We start from the raw sequence: 17,910 nt of genomic DNA, 5'->3' as shown, positions 1-17,910 counted from the left end.
TCGTTCGAAAATATCAACATCGTCTTCAAAAAGTTTATGGTTCGCATATTGAGCCATATCGTAATCTGATTTTGTTAGATTCTTACCCAAAGACTCTGGGGTACTTTAATGTCTTTATTGGATTCTTCTCCTCTTATTCTGTCAATCCTTTAAAACGAAACTAAACGTAAAAACACCCTTTCTATCTATATTATATGATACATGGTTTTTTGTTACCTGATTACTTTATTTGACCAACAATTGTATTTATGTTGGGTTTTTCTGTAGAGCGACTTTTATAGGCCAGATTACATCTTTAAAACCTTATTCTAATAGTATCGATTCGAATCAATATTAGATGTTGCTTTCACTGGAACATCTTCACGGCTGAGTACCCCTATACAGGTCTTAATATCTGCACTTCACCCAATACAATATGTTTTTGATGTACATTGGTTACAAGCTTCTTTCTATTTTTCAGCGACTGTGGTTTAATATTTCGTTTTCTTTTGGTCTGTTCAACTTCGAGATATCAGTTCGATGTACTTCTAAGTGGGTTACCTTAATATTTCGATATTTTATATCAACATTGATGGTATTTATCAGTATAGCTTCAAAAGGTTTTCTATCAGTCAAACCATCGCACTGAATATATTACATTAATTCTTTATATTTGTACTGTATATGTAGTGAAACAAAAAATGAAATATTAAATTACAGCTAGTCTTAGCCAATGATTCAATGATTTGAATGCTCAAAGGCAGTTTCGCTTGGTAGCTAAATACTCCGAAAATTCTCGTTGTTTCACTAGTGCTAAGGATATCTGAACCTCACGAAAAGTCAGTTGACGATCTTGTAGTTTATGCCATGGCATCAATGAAACCGGTCAAAGTCGGTAAATCATCGAACACTCAACCATCAAACTTCGATTCAGTTCATTATCAAAACATCGATTGCTTAATCCCGAAATATAAAAAATAACCCTCGTAATATTTTTTTCACATTTTCAAGTATCGATTGTTCCGAATGGTTTAATTTACCATTTACCACGTGATTTCTGATATTTAAAATATCGCCTCTAAAGGAGAAACCAATAAAACGTACCTTGTATTATCCATTGTCATTGACAACAAACGACAACATTTTCCCACCTGACCTTTACCTATTCGGTAACAATAAATTCTAACGATCGAAAAGAAATCGTGTGCCTCAAGAACTCGGCATCATTATCATCCATTTTATAAGGACTTTAACATTGAGGAAATAAATATCTTAAATGCGCTTTAGACTAAGGAGGAAACGCGCTCGCGAGATGTTTATGTTTACGAATAAACAGAACGCGGACTCGAGTTGGGCAAGAGCACAAATTTTGCTAAAACTCGACTCGATATTTATGTAACAAGGCGATTAATGAACTCGTTCAGCGAGACATGATACCTACTTAGTTTCGAATCGACACATTTTACCTTCTTATTATTTTATTGTCTATATTTACATTCGCGATTTGCAATGAAATATTCTATTATTCGATAGATACTAGTGGAATTGACTCGTTCCCCATTTTTAGAGTAACTGTACATTTTTAGCACGGTGTATTAATACCGGTTACTAATTTTCATATGTTTTTTAAAAACTATTTATAATAAGGACCAATTTACATCCGAACATATGTCGAGTTCGCTATTAATAGTGTTTTTTTCTTATTCATAAACAACATACATAGTAATTATCACGATGTTGGTTGTTTATGTAACGTCAGATCATTCGTGTTTTAGGATCAACTTGTCTTGGCAGCGCAGTTGCCATTTTTAATTATTCGTTTTTTAGGTGGAGAGTTAAAAATAAATTCTAACGACCCAAAAGAGAAACCACAAAATATGACCTTAGGTTAACCAATTTGACATAGTAATTTGCTGCGAAATGTTAAAAATGTTGTTTTTGTTGTGAAATTTTAGCTGTGCTAATATCATTTTAAATTAACGAAGAAACAAGGATTTGCATTAGGTTTTCTTATATAGTTTGGTAGCGACCTTGAGGCATGTCGAATTTTACATCGTGGAATAACGGTCTACAAAATACCCAGAAATATAATCCCAGATGTTGAACACGAACAGCGCCAACTGGAACCCGACAACGAATAGCTGGCAGCAACCCCGAGACGTTTATCTGGGATGTTATTAAAGGGTATTTCGATTCATTCAGTGCTCAACCCTCGTTTGGTTTAGACGTGCCGCCATCAACTGCCCAAGCCTCGTCTCCAGGTAACACCGCTGCCATCCGTTTTATCTAATTGTAATTTTCACATTTTTTATATAGCCAATAAATAACGGTCACATAATGTAAACACCACTGTTTCATTTCGTTTTACCTCCATTCACTGAGCCACATCATTTACCCTAAAGTTTGTAGTATAACATGAAGAGCTTAGATAATTTTATGATATATTTTTTACATAGAAAATAACACTTGTTTCAACTTTGTGGCTTTCATTCTTTTAAATACGAATATTTTCTAAAGTTCTTGTAAATTTGTTAGATTTCTGTGATTACCATTCTGGTTGAATTTATTTTTAACCACGTTAATTGAATCACTACATAGTATAAAACAAAGTCGCCTTTTCTGTCCCTATATCCCTATGTGCGCTTAAATCTTTAAAACTACGCAACGGATTTTGATGCGGTTTTTTTCAATAGATAGAGTGATTCAAGATCAAGGTTTATATGTATAATACATGCATAATATACTAGGCAACATTGCTAATTTTAGAGGTTTCTAACGTGATGTCGTAAATTAACCTATTTTTTTAGGCTTATTTAGCAATTAGCAAAAACGCTGCCTAACCCTACGAGTTAGATCAAATTAATGTACTACAGTATTGTACACCACAAAAGGTCTACAAAAAAGTCCGCGATGGTATATGTTTATCTTTTAGGGATAACCCACATTAACCATTTTTATTGTTTACTTTTTACGTGAGAAAATGGCTTATTTACGAAGCTATTTTAAGCAATACGGCATTAATCCTTATCGAATTAAGTACCTTAAATACAGTGTGCAATTAATATAGATCAATATGGTTCCTTACAGCATGTAAATTAAACAAATATTTTCGGAGATATTACAAATTTAAAATTTGCGTTTAAAAATGTGTAATGTAATAAAAATTGTATGAATTTAGATATTCCAAAGATAGCAGGAAATCTTCATAGTAAGTATAGGGGAAGAGGAATTGTTTTACTCCAAATTTAATGCGTGCAGGCCAAGGGCAGTAATGAATGAACCAAAAATACTGGATCGATTTTAATCATGTTTTCATTGAGTGACATAGGCATATATATTTTATGCCCGTGCAAAGTCGGAGCGGGCCGCTATGTTTTTATATACAACGTTCATATTTTTTCTGTAGTGTATTTAATTTAGTATCAGCATTGCACCCGTGCGAAGCCGGGGCGGGTCGCTAGTAATAATATGAAATCTGTAGATAGACTGTTGGTATTGGAGTTTATTATTTTTATAATCGTGCTTATAACAAATAATATTATCACACTTGTTTTTTGACCACAAAGGTTACTATAGCACCAATTGTTGATTTCTTAGAATTGGCGGTTTTAGTCATTGCTTTTATATTGAATACAGTCTAATATTTTAAATATGGGTTTACAATTTCAATTAGATTGGCTTTACAACAGTTAATAAGCATACAAAGTATCAAAATGGAAACATTTCTTTTGAACAGTGGAGTGCTAACTCTAATTTAAATTTCGGGTATATTTTACCCGAAAAAGAACTACTAGAAAATTAAGACCGGAAGATATCTGAACGCCCCAATCTACAACAAAGCAGGAAGGCAAAGTTTGTTGTAATGTTATACTGTTTATAAACATTTACTGTCTGGTACAGTGAGAAAATGCGTATCGGCCAAAAAAACTGAGAATAATCAAAACTCATAAGAGAAATAGACCGAAGTGTGGTAAAACATCAAAACTGGGCGAAAAAAATGGAAAAATGTACTATGGACAAAAGAGTCCAATTTCATAATTTCAGGAAAACCGAACCAGAGAAGATGCGTAACAGCAAAAAAAACGAAACTAACTAATACTCATAAGAGAAACAGACTGAAGTGGGTTAAAACTGGGCAGAAAAAACTGGAAAAATATCCTATGGAGTTCAAATTTCAGATTTCTAGATCTAAAAGACATATTTTTGTGTTCCAATAAAATAGCGAACTGGCTTCAGCGGCGTGCACCGAACAGACTATTAAGCATGGTCAAAAACGTGGTTAATATTCGCGAGGAACGTTGCTCTAGAGTAAGAACGGAACGAATTTTTTTTTCAAATAATGAAATGGCCGTCACAATCGCCAGACCTCTGTCCTACTGAGTTGGTATGAGACGAACTTGATGGAAAATTGAAGAGCTCAGTCAGTTGTGGGCATAGTTACAAAGTGAATGGAAGACATTGAAGTCCAAATACTTAAATAATTTAATAAAAAGCACACTTTTAGTGTGTAATTAAAATATAATGGTGGCCATAATGGTGATTGTTTTGGAGATACTTTTTTCGTTTGTTTTATAGATATTTAAATAAGTTTAAATTTTTTTAAAGATTTGAATGTTTGTATTGTCATTTTTTAAATAACCTTATTGTTTCCAAACTTTTGAACGATAGTGTATATCTATATAAACAAATTATAATGCATCTTGTGTTAAAAATATTAAAGACTGTTTTATATATTAAAAATATTATCACCAACCGCTGCCCAGTTCGGTGTTTCTCGGTAATACATTTAATTTCGGTGTCCTAGATTCCATTGAACGATTTTAATTAAAAACTTCCGTTAATTGGGCGAAAGAAAGAGGGAAATAAAAAGAAAGAGTGCGGGCAAGCCGAGATAGTGTAATAACCAACGTCCGACACTGCGCCGATATTGCATTAAATCAAAAACCTGAAAAGAGAAAGTGAATATGAAAGTGTTTTATCTCACTTTCACTTGAAATTCACCTTCACATCGTGAAAAAAGCGTCCGTTTCGTCGAACCGCGCTGATATTTTATTGTCGAGCCGCCGATGGAGTAAGAAATGATGATTGTTCGATGAGATTTGGTTTTTATTCGAACGCTCAACAGAAGCGGGTTTGAACCTTTCCCGAATCGAGGATTCGAAAAAGGTTTTTCCAGGCTAAATATAAAACTTAATGCGATATCGTTTCTCCAATTTATTGCTGGTTATTCCGAATATGGGGTAATTTTTTTATTTTTATAGATTTCTTCTTTTAAATCATCTTTTATTACTTTTTGGAAATGACTAATTTTTTTTACCGACTGGCGAGTGACCAACTTTAGAAATCATCCCAGAAGACATTCGGTCTTACCCAGCCTGGTTACTGGCGTGACTGGGATCATTTTCCTTGTCGGATTTTACACTCTTGCCTAGGATAATCACAAACATAAATTTACGACCATGTACCAGCAGGATTCGAACCCGCGGCTATCGCAACAGTAGGAGGACCGTCCCATCGCCTTTACCACTGCGCCACCAAGCCGGGGCGGGGATTTATTTTAGTTGCTTGCTTCAAGCAGATACTAAAACTGCAAGAAAATATCTAGAGTTGTTTTTTTCTAACGAATTGTTTTTGGATGTTTTGAATCCGAAAACGACTTCCCTTTTATCGTAGGGCGACACGTTTCTTGATATCTTGGAATACTGTGGTAAAGATTATTAGATACATAGTAAAATACACACAGTAAAATCTTTTGTTTTTGCCAGTGAGGCTCCTCTTACGTACATTTTTACGATACGCTTGTGGGAAGAATTTGGAAAGTCTTTCTGAAGCGTCCAACGGTAATGTTGTTTAATTGAGAAGCTCCATTTTTCTTGTATCTTTTTCCCGTCTCTTTAATGTCATGGAATCATTCGACTTGCTCTCAAAATTTCCGGAAAGTAGTCGAGATGAAAATGAAGAAAATGTACTTTTTTACTCATATCTGTATTGCAATTCCTCAAAAGCAATTTCGTTGCAGTTTTTTTTTCTTTTTGAAGATTTGTTACGGTAGGTGATTGTGGGTCATTTGCTTGGCATAAGCCGTCTAATGTCTGGCCCGACGAAAACACCTTTCTTCACCTTTGCTTCTGAGGGGACTCGAAGATTTGAAACTATATTGTATTTGAAGCAATCGCCATTTTTGAGAAATGATTTTATAAATTGCTTCATCAATCCCAATTATGTGCAGCGGTTGTAAAAGAACATTACGTGGAGGTACTAGTGTTTCTTGGAGGACGTCCTTTTGACCAACTTTAAATTTCCTCGGAGGTCATCTCTTTTTGCCCGTTTTGGTTATTTGCTCGGTCTCTGCTATCCCATAGAGGAATTTTTTAACCCCACATCTGCCAATCATGGTTTTGCGATACATCATAATTTATGAAATGCTAATTTCAAGTTCAAGGCTTGTTTGAACTGTACGGATTAACCTACGGAATGGAAACATAAAATTCGCCATTGTGAAACAGAACTGTTTTAAGGCTTCTTTTTGGCGAGTCTTTGAGTGTGCTGGGTCGTACTAAATTTGAAATGCATCCATAAACCTTCAATAATGCCAATGTATATAGAATACAAACCAAAATACACAGATATCAGTTGAAAACACTCAAAGAGCTGTTTTGATGCAGACCTGTAAATTACATTATTTCAGTTAAGAATGGTGCAGTGATTGGATCGGTGTATTAACCCCTTTTTGGAACGATTGCCTTTAAAAACCATTCATATTATTGAAAATAACAGCAAAAGGGAATATGATGAAGTGCTGATCATTTTTATTTTGCGGATTTTTTTATTCGGCAGCAAAATATTAGCCATTTTCATTTCCTATAGATTACTTAGACCCAAATCTTTTCAGTTGATGCGTATTATTTTATTCCTTTCTTGGCTCTTTTGATAACATTTATGGGAATAATATGAACAATTATCATACATAATAAGAAAAAAGCTATCCTTATGTTCATTATATTTTTATTGAAGTACAATAAGTTATACTAGGGATTTTTTAGCATAACAATACATTCTCGTTACCAAAAGTTCTGGGTTCGAATCCCGCGTTGAGCATAGTTGTTATCAGTTATGTAACATCTCTAGAACTGAGATTTTATCCGGATTTTGATCACTTATCATTCGGTAGCTTTCACTTCACTCAAAGTCGCCAAAGATTAATAATAATAGGATGATAATTAATGGTCAAGGTCCGTTGTTCGAAGTACACGTTAAGCACTAAAGCTTAAGTAGTACTTATAATATATATTTCATTCCATCAACACAATGACAAAGCGATTAAAAAGTGCGTTAACCTGGTATAGCAGAGCGTTAAAAATATTAAAAATTATATATTTATATCCATCGTATTTGCGTCCTTTAAATTATGCATATAATTCGCTGAAAACAGCACATATTGATAAATAAAATGAAGGTTAAATCGTACGGAGAACCATCGCAGTATTTGCACGTTTATTAAAATTATGACAAAGAAAATAAAATCGTCTATTTTTATTTTTTGTCTACGATCTATTGAACGGAACCGTTGCCGAAATACACTCATTTGTTGTTAAAGAAAGGTTATTCGTTAATGGACTTGGTGGTATTTCTCATAGACGCTGAAAATCCAACGCCAATTTTGAATATGTGTGCTATTTTTTTTGTATATATATATGTATAAAGCTGAACAAGGCGAATTTAACAATAGTGCCAGGCAAGGTCTTGCAATTGAATGAAGGCTATCTTTTTATATTTTTCTATATAGCTCTCTCGTGGTGGCTATTATACATGCTGTTCTTCGTTTGTTTCGCTTATTTTTTATTCGGTACTAAATTTAAAACAATGGCTCCATGCAAATGAACACCTTGTAGTTAGTATCAATATTTCATCGTTTGGTATAGAGTTTTTATTAAATATTTATATTTTATTGACATTTCAAGTCGTTGTTTTTTGTTTTGATTATTTAAACAGTAGAAGTTATTTGTTTAAGTATATTTTTATTATTTATTGACAATTAAAAATTCCATGTTTAAAAATAGTTCAAACTTTGTTTAGGTACTGAAATATCATTTGTTATATTAGTATTTCAAGGCACAATAATAATTTTAGTATGTTTTTTATTATAAATTTCAATGTTCGACATGAAACTGATCGAAATGTAATTGTTTTTGTTTTCCATTGAAATTCCAAAATTTCAATATTTTCCTTTGATTTCCATGGTTCTGGATATATTTATGAGATGTATTCAACATCTCTCCTCTATCCTAATATTAAACCAACCCCTCATACTCTATAAAATGACTTGCAGGTTTGAAAGTCAATCTACCTGAGTGACTTCCGACAGATGTATGTATCATTCGAATATTAACAGAGAGAGAATCCTCTTTTTTGTATTTTAAAACAGATAAATTATATCGGATGCGGTTAATGATTTAAGATCGTGAAATACGTACCAAGATTTAAAAACAACAACGCCAAGAATAAAGGTCAGATAATTAAGTGAAGGTCATAACAAAATTATGTTGTTATAACTTTTACAAACCTTATTTATATTGTTAAAACGTCTCGCCAACCATATATAACTGTTGTAGATGTTGAGGGGATGCTTTTTAACAGGATATATAACAGACCGAAAATAGTTAAAGTGTATAATCGGGGAACTTACTCCCCATTCTCCCCTACCACTTGCACCTGGTACTTTACATTTCAATAAATCAAGACCCGGGAAGGGATGTTGCTGCTCCCTCTCCGGGTCGTCGCTCTCGTTTTGTTGCACTAATCCTCTCACCGTGTGTCTCTTTCTTCCAGATTATGTTGCCGGCGGTGAATTATTCACGCACCTATACCAAAGGGAATATTTTACCGAGGACGAGGTTCGGATATATATTGGAGAAATTATTTTAGCCATTGAGAAACTGCATAGCGTAAGTATTTTATCACCATTGTTATGTTTAGTGTTTTATCTAGTAATTTGCTCATATTTAGTTTGAGAAAAGTTTCGCGTCGCCCACCAGATGGCACATTAGTTCCTCCTTTCGGGGAACTTGATTGGCTAGTTTACATTTATATTATAGGCACCTGTAAGAAAGCATTTCGTTGATAACTCATTTAATTAGTTTTTCATGTGACACCGTGGTATTATGTGGCAGGAATTAAAATCTTATTTACTCTTTGCCTGTATAAAATCAGTTTCAAATTGTTGGTCTTTGAAGTTAGTCATTAGAATGTAAACAGAGATTACATTCAGTTTTTTTTTTAATTTCGATAAATAGTCTGGATTATAACTTAACATACAACGTAAAATGTTTGTTCTTCTGATAACAACATCATGTGGAACTGAAGATATGAGTGAACTTGCAATTTTTCATTACCCCGTGTTCAATTTATTCTAAATTTGTTTAATACGAATTGAATACCTGGGGGATGTACTGTACTGACTACATAAACTCTAATAAACTCAAAAGAAATTTCGAATTAAACTGATCAATTAGCCCCATATAAAGTCAATAAAACAATTTGGATATATATTCAAAACATATTTACCCACTAAAGAAATTATTATAAAAATTTTGATTAATAGATAGTTATTATATTATTAATAGGTAATAGATTTGTTAATACTTGACCAATATTTATTTATAGGACAATACTCAAATATTGAATGCTTTGAATAAAATATTCATAAGAACTGAATGAGGATGTAATAGGTTGATGTACTGTTAAAAAACAATAGTATGCTCGATATAAGCATTTACTTAAGCTCCTAACTATTCCCCAACGCTCAAAAGCCCAAAAAAACGATACTTACCATAATAATCAAACAGTAAATAAGGTTACAGATATTCAAATAAACTCAAAAATTCAAAAAAATTAAGTTGATTGATGCACTATTGTTGTGATAATCCACTTCGAAAATCGTAAAAAAACATCGTACGAAAACGTTCCATTTTTTGCCGAGACGAAACTTTCAACTAAATATAAAATAAAGAAATAGCGTTCATGTGACAAAATGTTCTGAGTACATACATCGTCAAAAATATCAAACTTTACGTCACTTATGTCATAGACCTATAACTCTATGACCCATATTAACGATTTTAGTTTAAAGTAACTTATTTCCAATACATACCATTTATCGCCGGATATAAAATATCAGAATATAACGGAAAAATGTGACTCTAGATATTACTGAATGAATTTATATTACGTGTATTGTGGTATAGCAAAATACAACAGAATTAACGTATTCCTGTTGACTCATATGCCTCCGTTTTGAAACCGATTATAAGAAACGTCTCCTATATTAGTAATACATGATATCTAGCCATATCTGCACAGCCGATGACTAATAACGCAGACGTACCAACTGGACAATATTCGATATACATAGGTGGTGTGTGTCGTTTGTTCAAGAATAATCATTGTAATCTTAACTGTTAACGTTCAAGGCTTAATATATTCGCGAGTTTTAATGTTTTTTTCATAGTTTCCTTTATGGGATTTCAATGAGCCCAAATATTTACGACTTAAAGACCATTAACCTTGTGTTTTATATGCGTTTTTCACGTCCAGATAAATAATATGTTGTTGCTTGTACAGCCTTTAAAACTCACAGTAAAGCTCAGATAATATGATCATTAAAGTATTGGAATGTAGACGGAAAATAAAAATTGTTGATGTGATTATCTTCGTGTTATTCGTATTGGCGATGATTCTAGGTATTCTATTCTCCATTGTTATAAAGGTTCAATTTCCATATTATATTCACTTAATGATGTCTTTAATAAAATTCAATTGTTTTAATATCACAGTCGAATTTTTCTGTGGTTTATTATTGAATGACGGCTATTTTCTCACTGTACAAACTTTTGAATATAGCTTAATTCCATTGGTAGGTATTTCTCCATTGTTATAAAGGTTCAATATCCATATTATATTCACTTATTGATGTCTTTAATAAAATTCAATTGTTTTGATATCACAGTCGAATTTTTTTGTGGTTTATTATTGAATGACGGCTATTTTCTCACTGTACAAACTTTAGAATATAGCTTAATTCCATTGGTAGAGACCGACAGAGATCAGAACAAATTATCGTCAGAGAGCGCTATGTCTGGGCTATACGATGGATACATAACAATTTCCCAACCAAGCTTAAACGCAAAAGGCCCAAATTTTTCAGTTGTTTGACATAATCTATTTAGTTTTCCTCCTTCTAGTTTTACCGCACACACGTCATCTCTTCATCTAACCATCCAGTGGCCACGATCGTTGATGCTTACATTGATCATCTGCATCATCATACGAGATCATCGGATAATTGAACTTCTTTTTGCAACCGGTATTGTGTAAATCGTTCAAATCAATCAATGCATAGTTTACCAATATCAAAATTGTTAATGATTATCTTTAGGATTTCTTTCAACCATTTCTCCAACATTTTTCTTGAGATTTCCAGATGTCACTGCGATCATTAATCTTGTGCTTGGTGGAATCTGGCTTGAGAAACGCAACAAAAATGTTTTTTTTAATGCACTAAACTGAGCTGTTTGAGGATTTGTTAATACAAAAATGTCTGCATTAGGATTGTTAATAATTGCTTTTTTTGTTCTGGCCTAAAACCAGGCGGTGGAATGCATGACGCCTACCTGATCGCGGAGTTAATAATTACTCTATAAGGAAAATAATAGTTCTTAATAGAATGCAAAACTGTTTTAACAGATGGTATTGCCATTAGAACTTATATATGTAGTAGGCTTACTATGAGTATTAATTTATCAATATGAAATCTGGAAAGTGGAAGACAAATAATAGAATTATACGAGGAAATGTGAAGTGGAACATGTTTGATGTTATTTTTGGTGTATATTGTGAAGAAAGGTAATCAGGACTTGAGTGTATATAATAATCAAATTAGGATATATACAGTTGACTGTAATGATAAAAATCGTAAGATAAGTGGAAATATAACAAAGAATCACTACTCTGTATATTTATGATAGTCAACATTTCCTCATTCAATATTGGTAAATAATTATGGTTGCTTCAAATCATAATTTAGTGACGTAAGAAGTTGTTACGATTATCGAAACCTACTACATGTCTTGACAATAATTTTAATCTAACTGTATATCTAGGAGGGCACATTATCCCTATGTTAGAAACACTGCTCGGAATCATCAACTCGTCGTCGTTTTTGATCAAAAGTGAGCTCGCACGGCACCCACTTTGCACACAGCTTTCTTATAACCACATATTCCTGAATGATATGATGTACACATTCAGTTGATATCTTTAGAATGTCTGCTATTTCATTCAGTTTCAATTTACGGTCATTCAAAATCATTTTGTGGATTTTTTAAAAGTTTTCGTCACTAACCACCTCTTTTGGGCGTCCAGTGCGTTCACCGTCTTCGTTGCTCATTTCACCACGTCACACGTTTTACAAATTTATCATACCAGTCCTTGGTGGTTGTTTTTCCTGGGACAGTCCGGAAACTCGGCATCAAGCCAAGTTTTTGCTTCAACTGTATTGTTTCCCTTCAAGAAGTAATATTTTATCAACACGCGAAGTTCCTTTTTATCCATTTTTTCACAATAACAAAAGTTGTTTCACTCAAAATGCTATAATTCACAAACTAATGATCCGACAGTTGTCAAATTTATACACGCATCTTTTGAGGGTTAGGGCTAACTAAAAGACATATGGATTTAATTCTAGTAACGCCATCTATTTGTTAGGCCGGGGATTTTTCAATTGACCTGTTATATCTAAGAATATAAGGTGAACGTACCGTTTTATCTCTATTGACTTTTTTTCAATTACATCTATTATTCTAAAATAATAATAAATCATAAATATATAAAATAATAGTAGATAATGTGTACATTCTACTGATGTTATACGAAATCTAGTACTCTATTACTATGTAAACTAGACCGTTTGTATGACGACGTCGTTGATATGGTAAAAAAATGTCGCAATATGACCGAAACAGTAAAAAAAAACGGGTTTCTGTGTCTGTACGTGTATTCAGGTCATCGCGAATAAAGGTCCTTTCTTGAGATTTTCCTATGGTGGCACGTGTGCGAACGACCTTGCGATGGGGTTACGACACCGCCGCGACCAATCGGTGCTAAATGGCTTTCGCCGTTATTCCACGATACGGAAACGTAAACAGGGGCGTGGCTGGTGTGCGGCGACGTTGGCTGCTTCGTACCGGAATCGAAAAGCGCCACTGCATGTACTGTTTGTTTCGATGCAAGAAAAATCCCATCGGCGAAAACGCGACCTTGAGGCCATTCAATCGGATGTGGGACTCTGGTGCTGCTGGTTCAATTTCGGTATAAGCTCCATCATTTGCAGTTGGTTGTGTCGGGATAAACGTATATTGCTTCAATTCCATTCACATCTTTCATAATAATTTATTTAATTAACATACTGTTCAAAATTTAATATCATTTTGTTTTCTTTGTTTATCCAATAAAAGTTTTGTAGCTGGAGGGATATTATTTTTTCCGAGACTTCAACCTCCATTACCTATAAAAATAGTGTTGGAATTAAATTAAATAAACTCCAGGCCATGTTCAGTATCTTAGATCTAATGAAATGTTTGACATTTTTTATTACATCTTACATTAGACACAATCTTAATTTACAAATTTATTACTGTTATTCTGCTGTAGTGACTGATAAATGCATCATCATCATCATCAGTTAAGAGTATCACTTATATAATATACAAGTTCGTGATGTTTCGTTCGCTTCGATCTTGTGATTTCCTGCGCGTTGTCTAGTAGCTGTATTGCTTCCACGTTGTGATTTTAGTAACCTTCTTTCGTGTCTTACGGCGAAATCTTGAATAACTTCATAGATTCATTCAATTTCGAGGTCATCATGCATTTCTTAGTTACGTACGTAGCGATAAGCATTGTTAATTAATCGAAGAACCTTATTTTGGCAGCGTTGAATTACTAACCTGTTGGATGTTCTAGTGCAATCCCATATTTGCAAGAGCAAATAGGCTTTGTCTTAAATCTTTTTGATCTTCGGTCAAGTGGGAAGTATCTTCCGACTAACCAGTACAGTTCTTTGATTTTAAGTCTGATCTGCTCTGCATTTTTTCTAACCTTATGTGTCCTGAGTGATAAGGAAACATTATGCTTTTTTCTCTCTGTTAAATATCGGATATATTTGTTTACTGTTGTTACTTTTTACTGTTGTTTAATAGTTAATCCTGAATAATTGCTCCAATATTAATATTACCGACGTATGTTAGCTTGTCCTATTGGAGTTTATTTTTTATTATTCTAAAATAAACAGATGCGGACTTGATTTACTAGAGACCATATGAAAACAAATTGTAGGTACCAGCAGTTTGTTCAATATATTTGCTTTACCATGTTAATTTGTTTTTACTTCGATATACATACAGCTTTAATAACCGTCAATTTAATTTTACTATAAACAAGTTGTCAAGAAGGAAACTATTGATGGGTTAATATGAAATACTTACACCTGTTCATCACTCATTTGTTCGATTTTGTCGATCAAATAATATTAAACGGTTGGATCCGTGGCTGTATCCGGCTTAGAGGCCTGTGGTTTTGGTGGGTGTAAGATTCTTCGTTGGTTTCCTGTTTACTCGTTCACTGCCGTCCTTGTCTTCTATTGTTTTTTAACAGTATCGTCTATATTTCCTAATATTCTTAATTGATGTAAATTTCTGACTTTAACAATTGCAGTTTTAGATTCTTTCGATTGTACTGGACGTCAATAATTAAAAGGAAATAATGTTAAATAACATTGATAAGGCCTTGGTCGACAGATATCGACCTATTTTTGGGTAAATTATTGTCTTAATACCTCCTAATTGTTTCTAGCGCTAATGTATTATTTTGATACACCAGAATTTTCGTCATCTGCATTATTTAAATCACAATTTGTTTTTTGCCTTTGTTCAGGTCTTCAGATATGCAAAGGTATTTATTCATTATTTTAAGCTCATAGTTTATTTATTTGTGAAGCTACAAAAGCTAATTAGTGAGTATATCTCTAGCAATCTTTTATTATTAAGTTCTTCAGAAAATTATAATGTCAAGAACGTGATCATTTGGTAACTATCATACCAATACTAATGGTATGGTACAACATGAACATGTAGTCAAAACTAATGTGTTAGGTTTTTGTATGTATTCTGATGATTTTTTTACTTTGAAAATGCATTTGTTGAAAGAAGTTGATAAAATATATATTAATCAAAATACATTCTACTAGTGTTTCCAAAATATCTTATGTATAATTTAAGCCTGTTCAATACATGTTCTTAATTGTAAACTATACGTATATATATTGTCGATGATCTGTAATGAAGAACAGTATAAACTTATTTTAATTCAAGGTTCCAATTATGTATCCTATCTTTTATTAGTTATATTTATTTTATACTATTTACTTACATATCGATTTGTTATTCAATATATTTTGGCTACATGAAAGGTTTTCCACCAATTAGAAATATTACGTCGAAAATATAAGATAGTCCCTTAGTAACTAGAGCCCATATAACTGGAAAATAATAAATGTGCCAGTTTTAAAGGAAATATTCAGCCACATAAATCAGCTGTTTTTATCAAGTAAAAATATGAATACAAACATTTAATTTTAAGTATTTTTATCTGATTTTATCTGATCTGAATTGTATGGACGATTTGATGATAAATACATAGAAATAGATAAATATATATATATATATATATATATATATATATATATATATATATATATATATATATATATATATATATTATAGTATTTTGGTTATTCCCTCATTGTTATTTTACGGCTAATCGGATATAATGAACATAATGGCGTAAAACCCGTGTGCTATATCATTTTGTTTACAGCTGTTTTTCTTGGTTCGTGCAATAACTAATATAATCTGAACGTTGACATATTTCAAATTAATAAACAGGATGATTACCATTGGATTGAGAACGATGGACACTTTGTCTGTTGATGACGTAAGAGATGTTCGATAAACCATAAAATGTTTTGGAATTATCGTCATTCGTGTTGTTTTTTTTTGGTTAAATGGCCGTGTCAATGATGGAATTAATACGAAGCGTTTTGCGATTGTTTATTTGCTAACAGCGATGATCTCATTTATTCTTGAATAGTTTTATTTAATATTTTAGATTAATTATAAATTAAGCATAATTATTTTTCATGATCAGAGAGAGTCATTGGTTTCTATAATATTTTAGTTATGATAACGAATTCTAAGGTTTAAATGATGGATATTTCCTGAATATGGTAGGAGAGCTGGGACAACCTAAACATAGTTCTTTGCTTCCCACCAATTTAACAATATCTAGACCAGTGTTGTTATGGTATCTTTTAATATAATCAGAATGGGTTTGAATCTTAACTTAACTAATTTCACTAGGTTTTAATTAGTGTTCTGGCCTTCCGTCCTAGCCGCGACCTTGAAAGTAATGCACCGAATTTATGCTTATTTAGATTTATATGTAATATATGTGGTTTTATGTTTTTTTTTGTAGTTTGCTTGTGAATAACTATATATTGTAAATTAATATAGCAGCATTTGGGAACGCTAGTTTTCGAGTGCAAAAAAATTAAATTGTAAATGATAAATAGTAAGATACTTTTGACTGGCATAATGGGTAATACTTTGGACTGGTATAATAGGTAATACTTTTGATAGACTTTCACGATTTTTTTCCAAGCCTTTTGTTTGTCGAAACTTTTTTCCTAAAATCTTGAAAACTAAAATTAGGTTCCAAGGGTTTCAGAAATTGCATAGGTCCAAAAGATTTGAATAGTTTTTTACAGTAGCAGTTGTTAAATTTCTTTTAAAAATATTTACCGTAAAGAGGCGAATAAAGTTAAATACATTTTCTGATAGGAAAACTCTAGTTTAATATTCAACAATTTATTTTGTTGGCTATTAAGAAGAGCATCACAATTTTTATCTGTTAACGAATGGACTATCTTAACAGAATGTGTTCAACTTTTAAAGCCCATTGAAATATGATGAGAAATCTGAAGATGATCTGATCTGATCATAAATGACCACCGAGTTATCTGGTGAAAGATATCCCAACGATGTCTTTAATTATAGGGTTAATAAGAAGAGTAGCAACATTCCATCAAATCCAGGATTTTAACAAATGAATGAGGAAAAAATGACAAAAAATGTCTACTAGATGTCATCAATAAAAGACTGGCAATTTTAGAAATGAACACGATATGCGGGAAATCCACATTTTTAGATCCTAGATTTAAAAAAGCAGGATTTGGTATTGCAAATAATGCTGAGGCGATACAACAAGTTATCACAAAAGAGGTATCTTCCATTCTAACTTCACAAAATACAAATATAGTTCCACAATTCGATATTCGAGACAAAACTGCTGACCAAGGATGTATTGACATATTTTGAGAGATATTTTGATAAAAAAATGGCTAGAATGAAAGAAGTAATTACTCCAAGTACTGCAGCAACTTTACAGATTTAGCAGTATTTGGAAATTCCATTTATTGGGCGTTTAGAAAATCCATTGGATTTTTAGCAAACCCATAAAATGAAACTACCTGAATTATATCGGTTACACGTAAAATATTCCTCTATACCCGCAACATATGTCCCCTGGGAACGAGTTTTTTAAAAATCTGGGCAAATAATTAACGATCGAAGAAACCGCCTCATGGGAGAAAAGTTGAACATGATAATATCAAAAATAAATAAAACTTTTATTTAAAAAGGGTCTGGTAGTTACTGTACGATCATTTTTAGGTTCATCATGGATTAGATTTTTCAATGGTTAGGTATACGTTTACATTTTATTTAGTAGTTATGGTTATTGAAAATCATTATTTCTTAGGTT

The 17,910-nt window shown here is 32.5% G+C and overlaps 1 protein-coding gene and 1 long non-coding RNA gene across 5 annotated transcripts in view; one reads left to right on the top strand and one right to left on the bottom strand.

The window, feature by feature from the left end:
- The window catches only part of LOC143199020 (ribosomal protein S6 kinase alpha-5), a 126,963-nt gene that overhangs the window by 47,849 nt on the left and 61,204 nt on the right, over positions 1-17,910 (top strand). For all 4 annotated transcript variants that reach the window (XR_013006323.1, XR_013006322.1, XM_076408736.1 and 1 more), the window contains exon 4: positions 8,809-8,924. Coding sequence is in view for 2 of the 4 variants with exons in the window: in XM_076408736.1 (XP_076264851.1) it covers positions 8,809-8,924 (116 nt within the window). In the remaining 2 variants the exon portion in view is untranslated. The remainder of the gene's footprint in view (positions 1-8,808; positions 8,925-17,910) is intronic.
- Positions 9,247-11,786, bottom strand: LOC143199027 (uncharacterized). The gene is made up of 3 exons (XR_013006330.1): positions 11,327-11,786; positions 11,031-11,215; positions 9,247-10,856 (listed from the first exon to the last, which is right to left on the bottom strand). It is a non-coding gene; the product is annotated as an uncharacterized LOC143199027 (long non-coding RNA).

Source organism: Rhynchophorus ferrugineus, unplaced genomic scaffold, assembly GCF_030347505.1.
Source record: "Rhynchophorus ferrugineus isolate W39M unplaced genomic scaffold, kcgeb_rfMv2 rfM6, whole genome shotgun sequence".
NCBI classification, from domain to species: Eukaryota; Metazoa; Arthropoda; class Insecta; order Coleoptera; family Curculionidae; genus Rhynchophorus; species Rhynchophorus ferrugineus.
The sequence above is the reverse complement of the archived record's forward strand: the minus strand, read 5'-3'. Positions and strand labels throughout refer to the sequence as shown.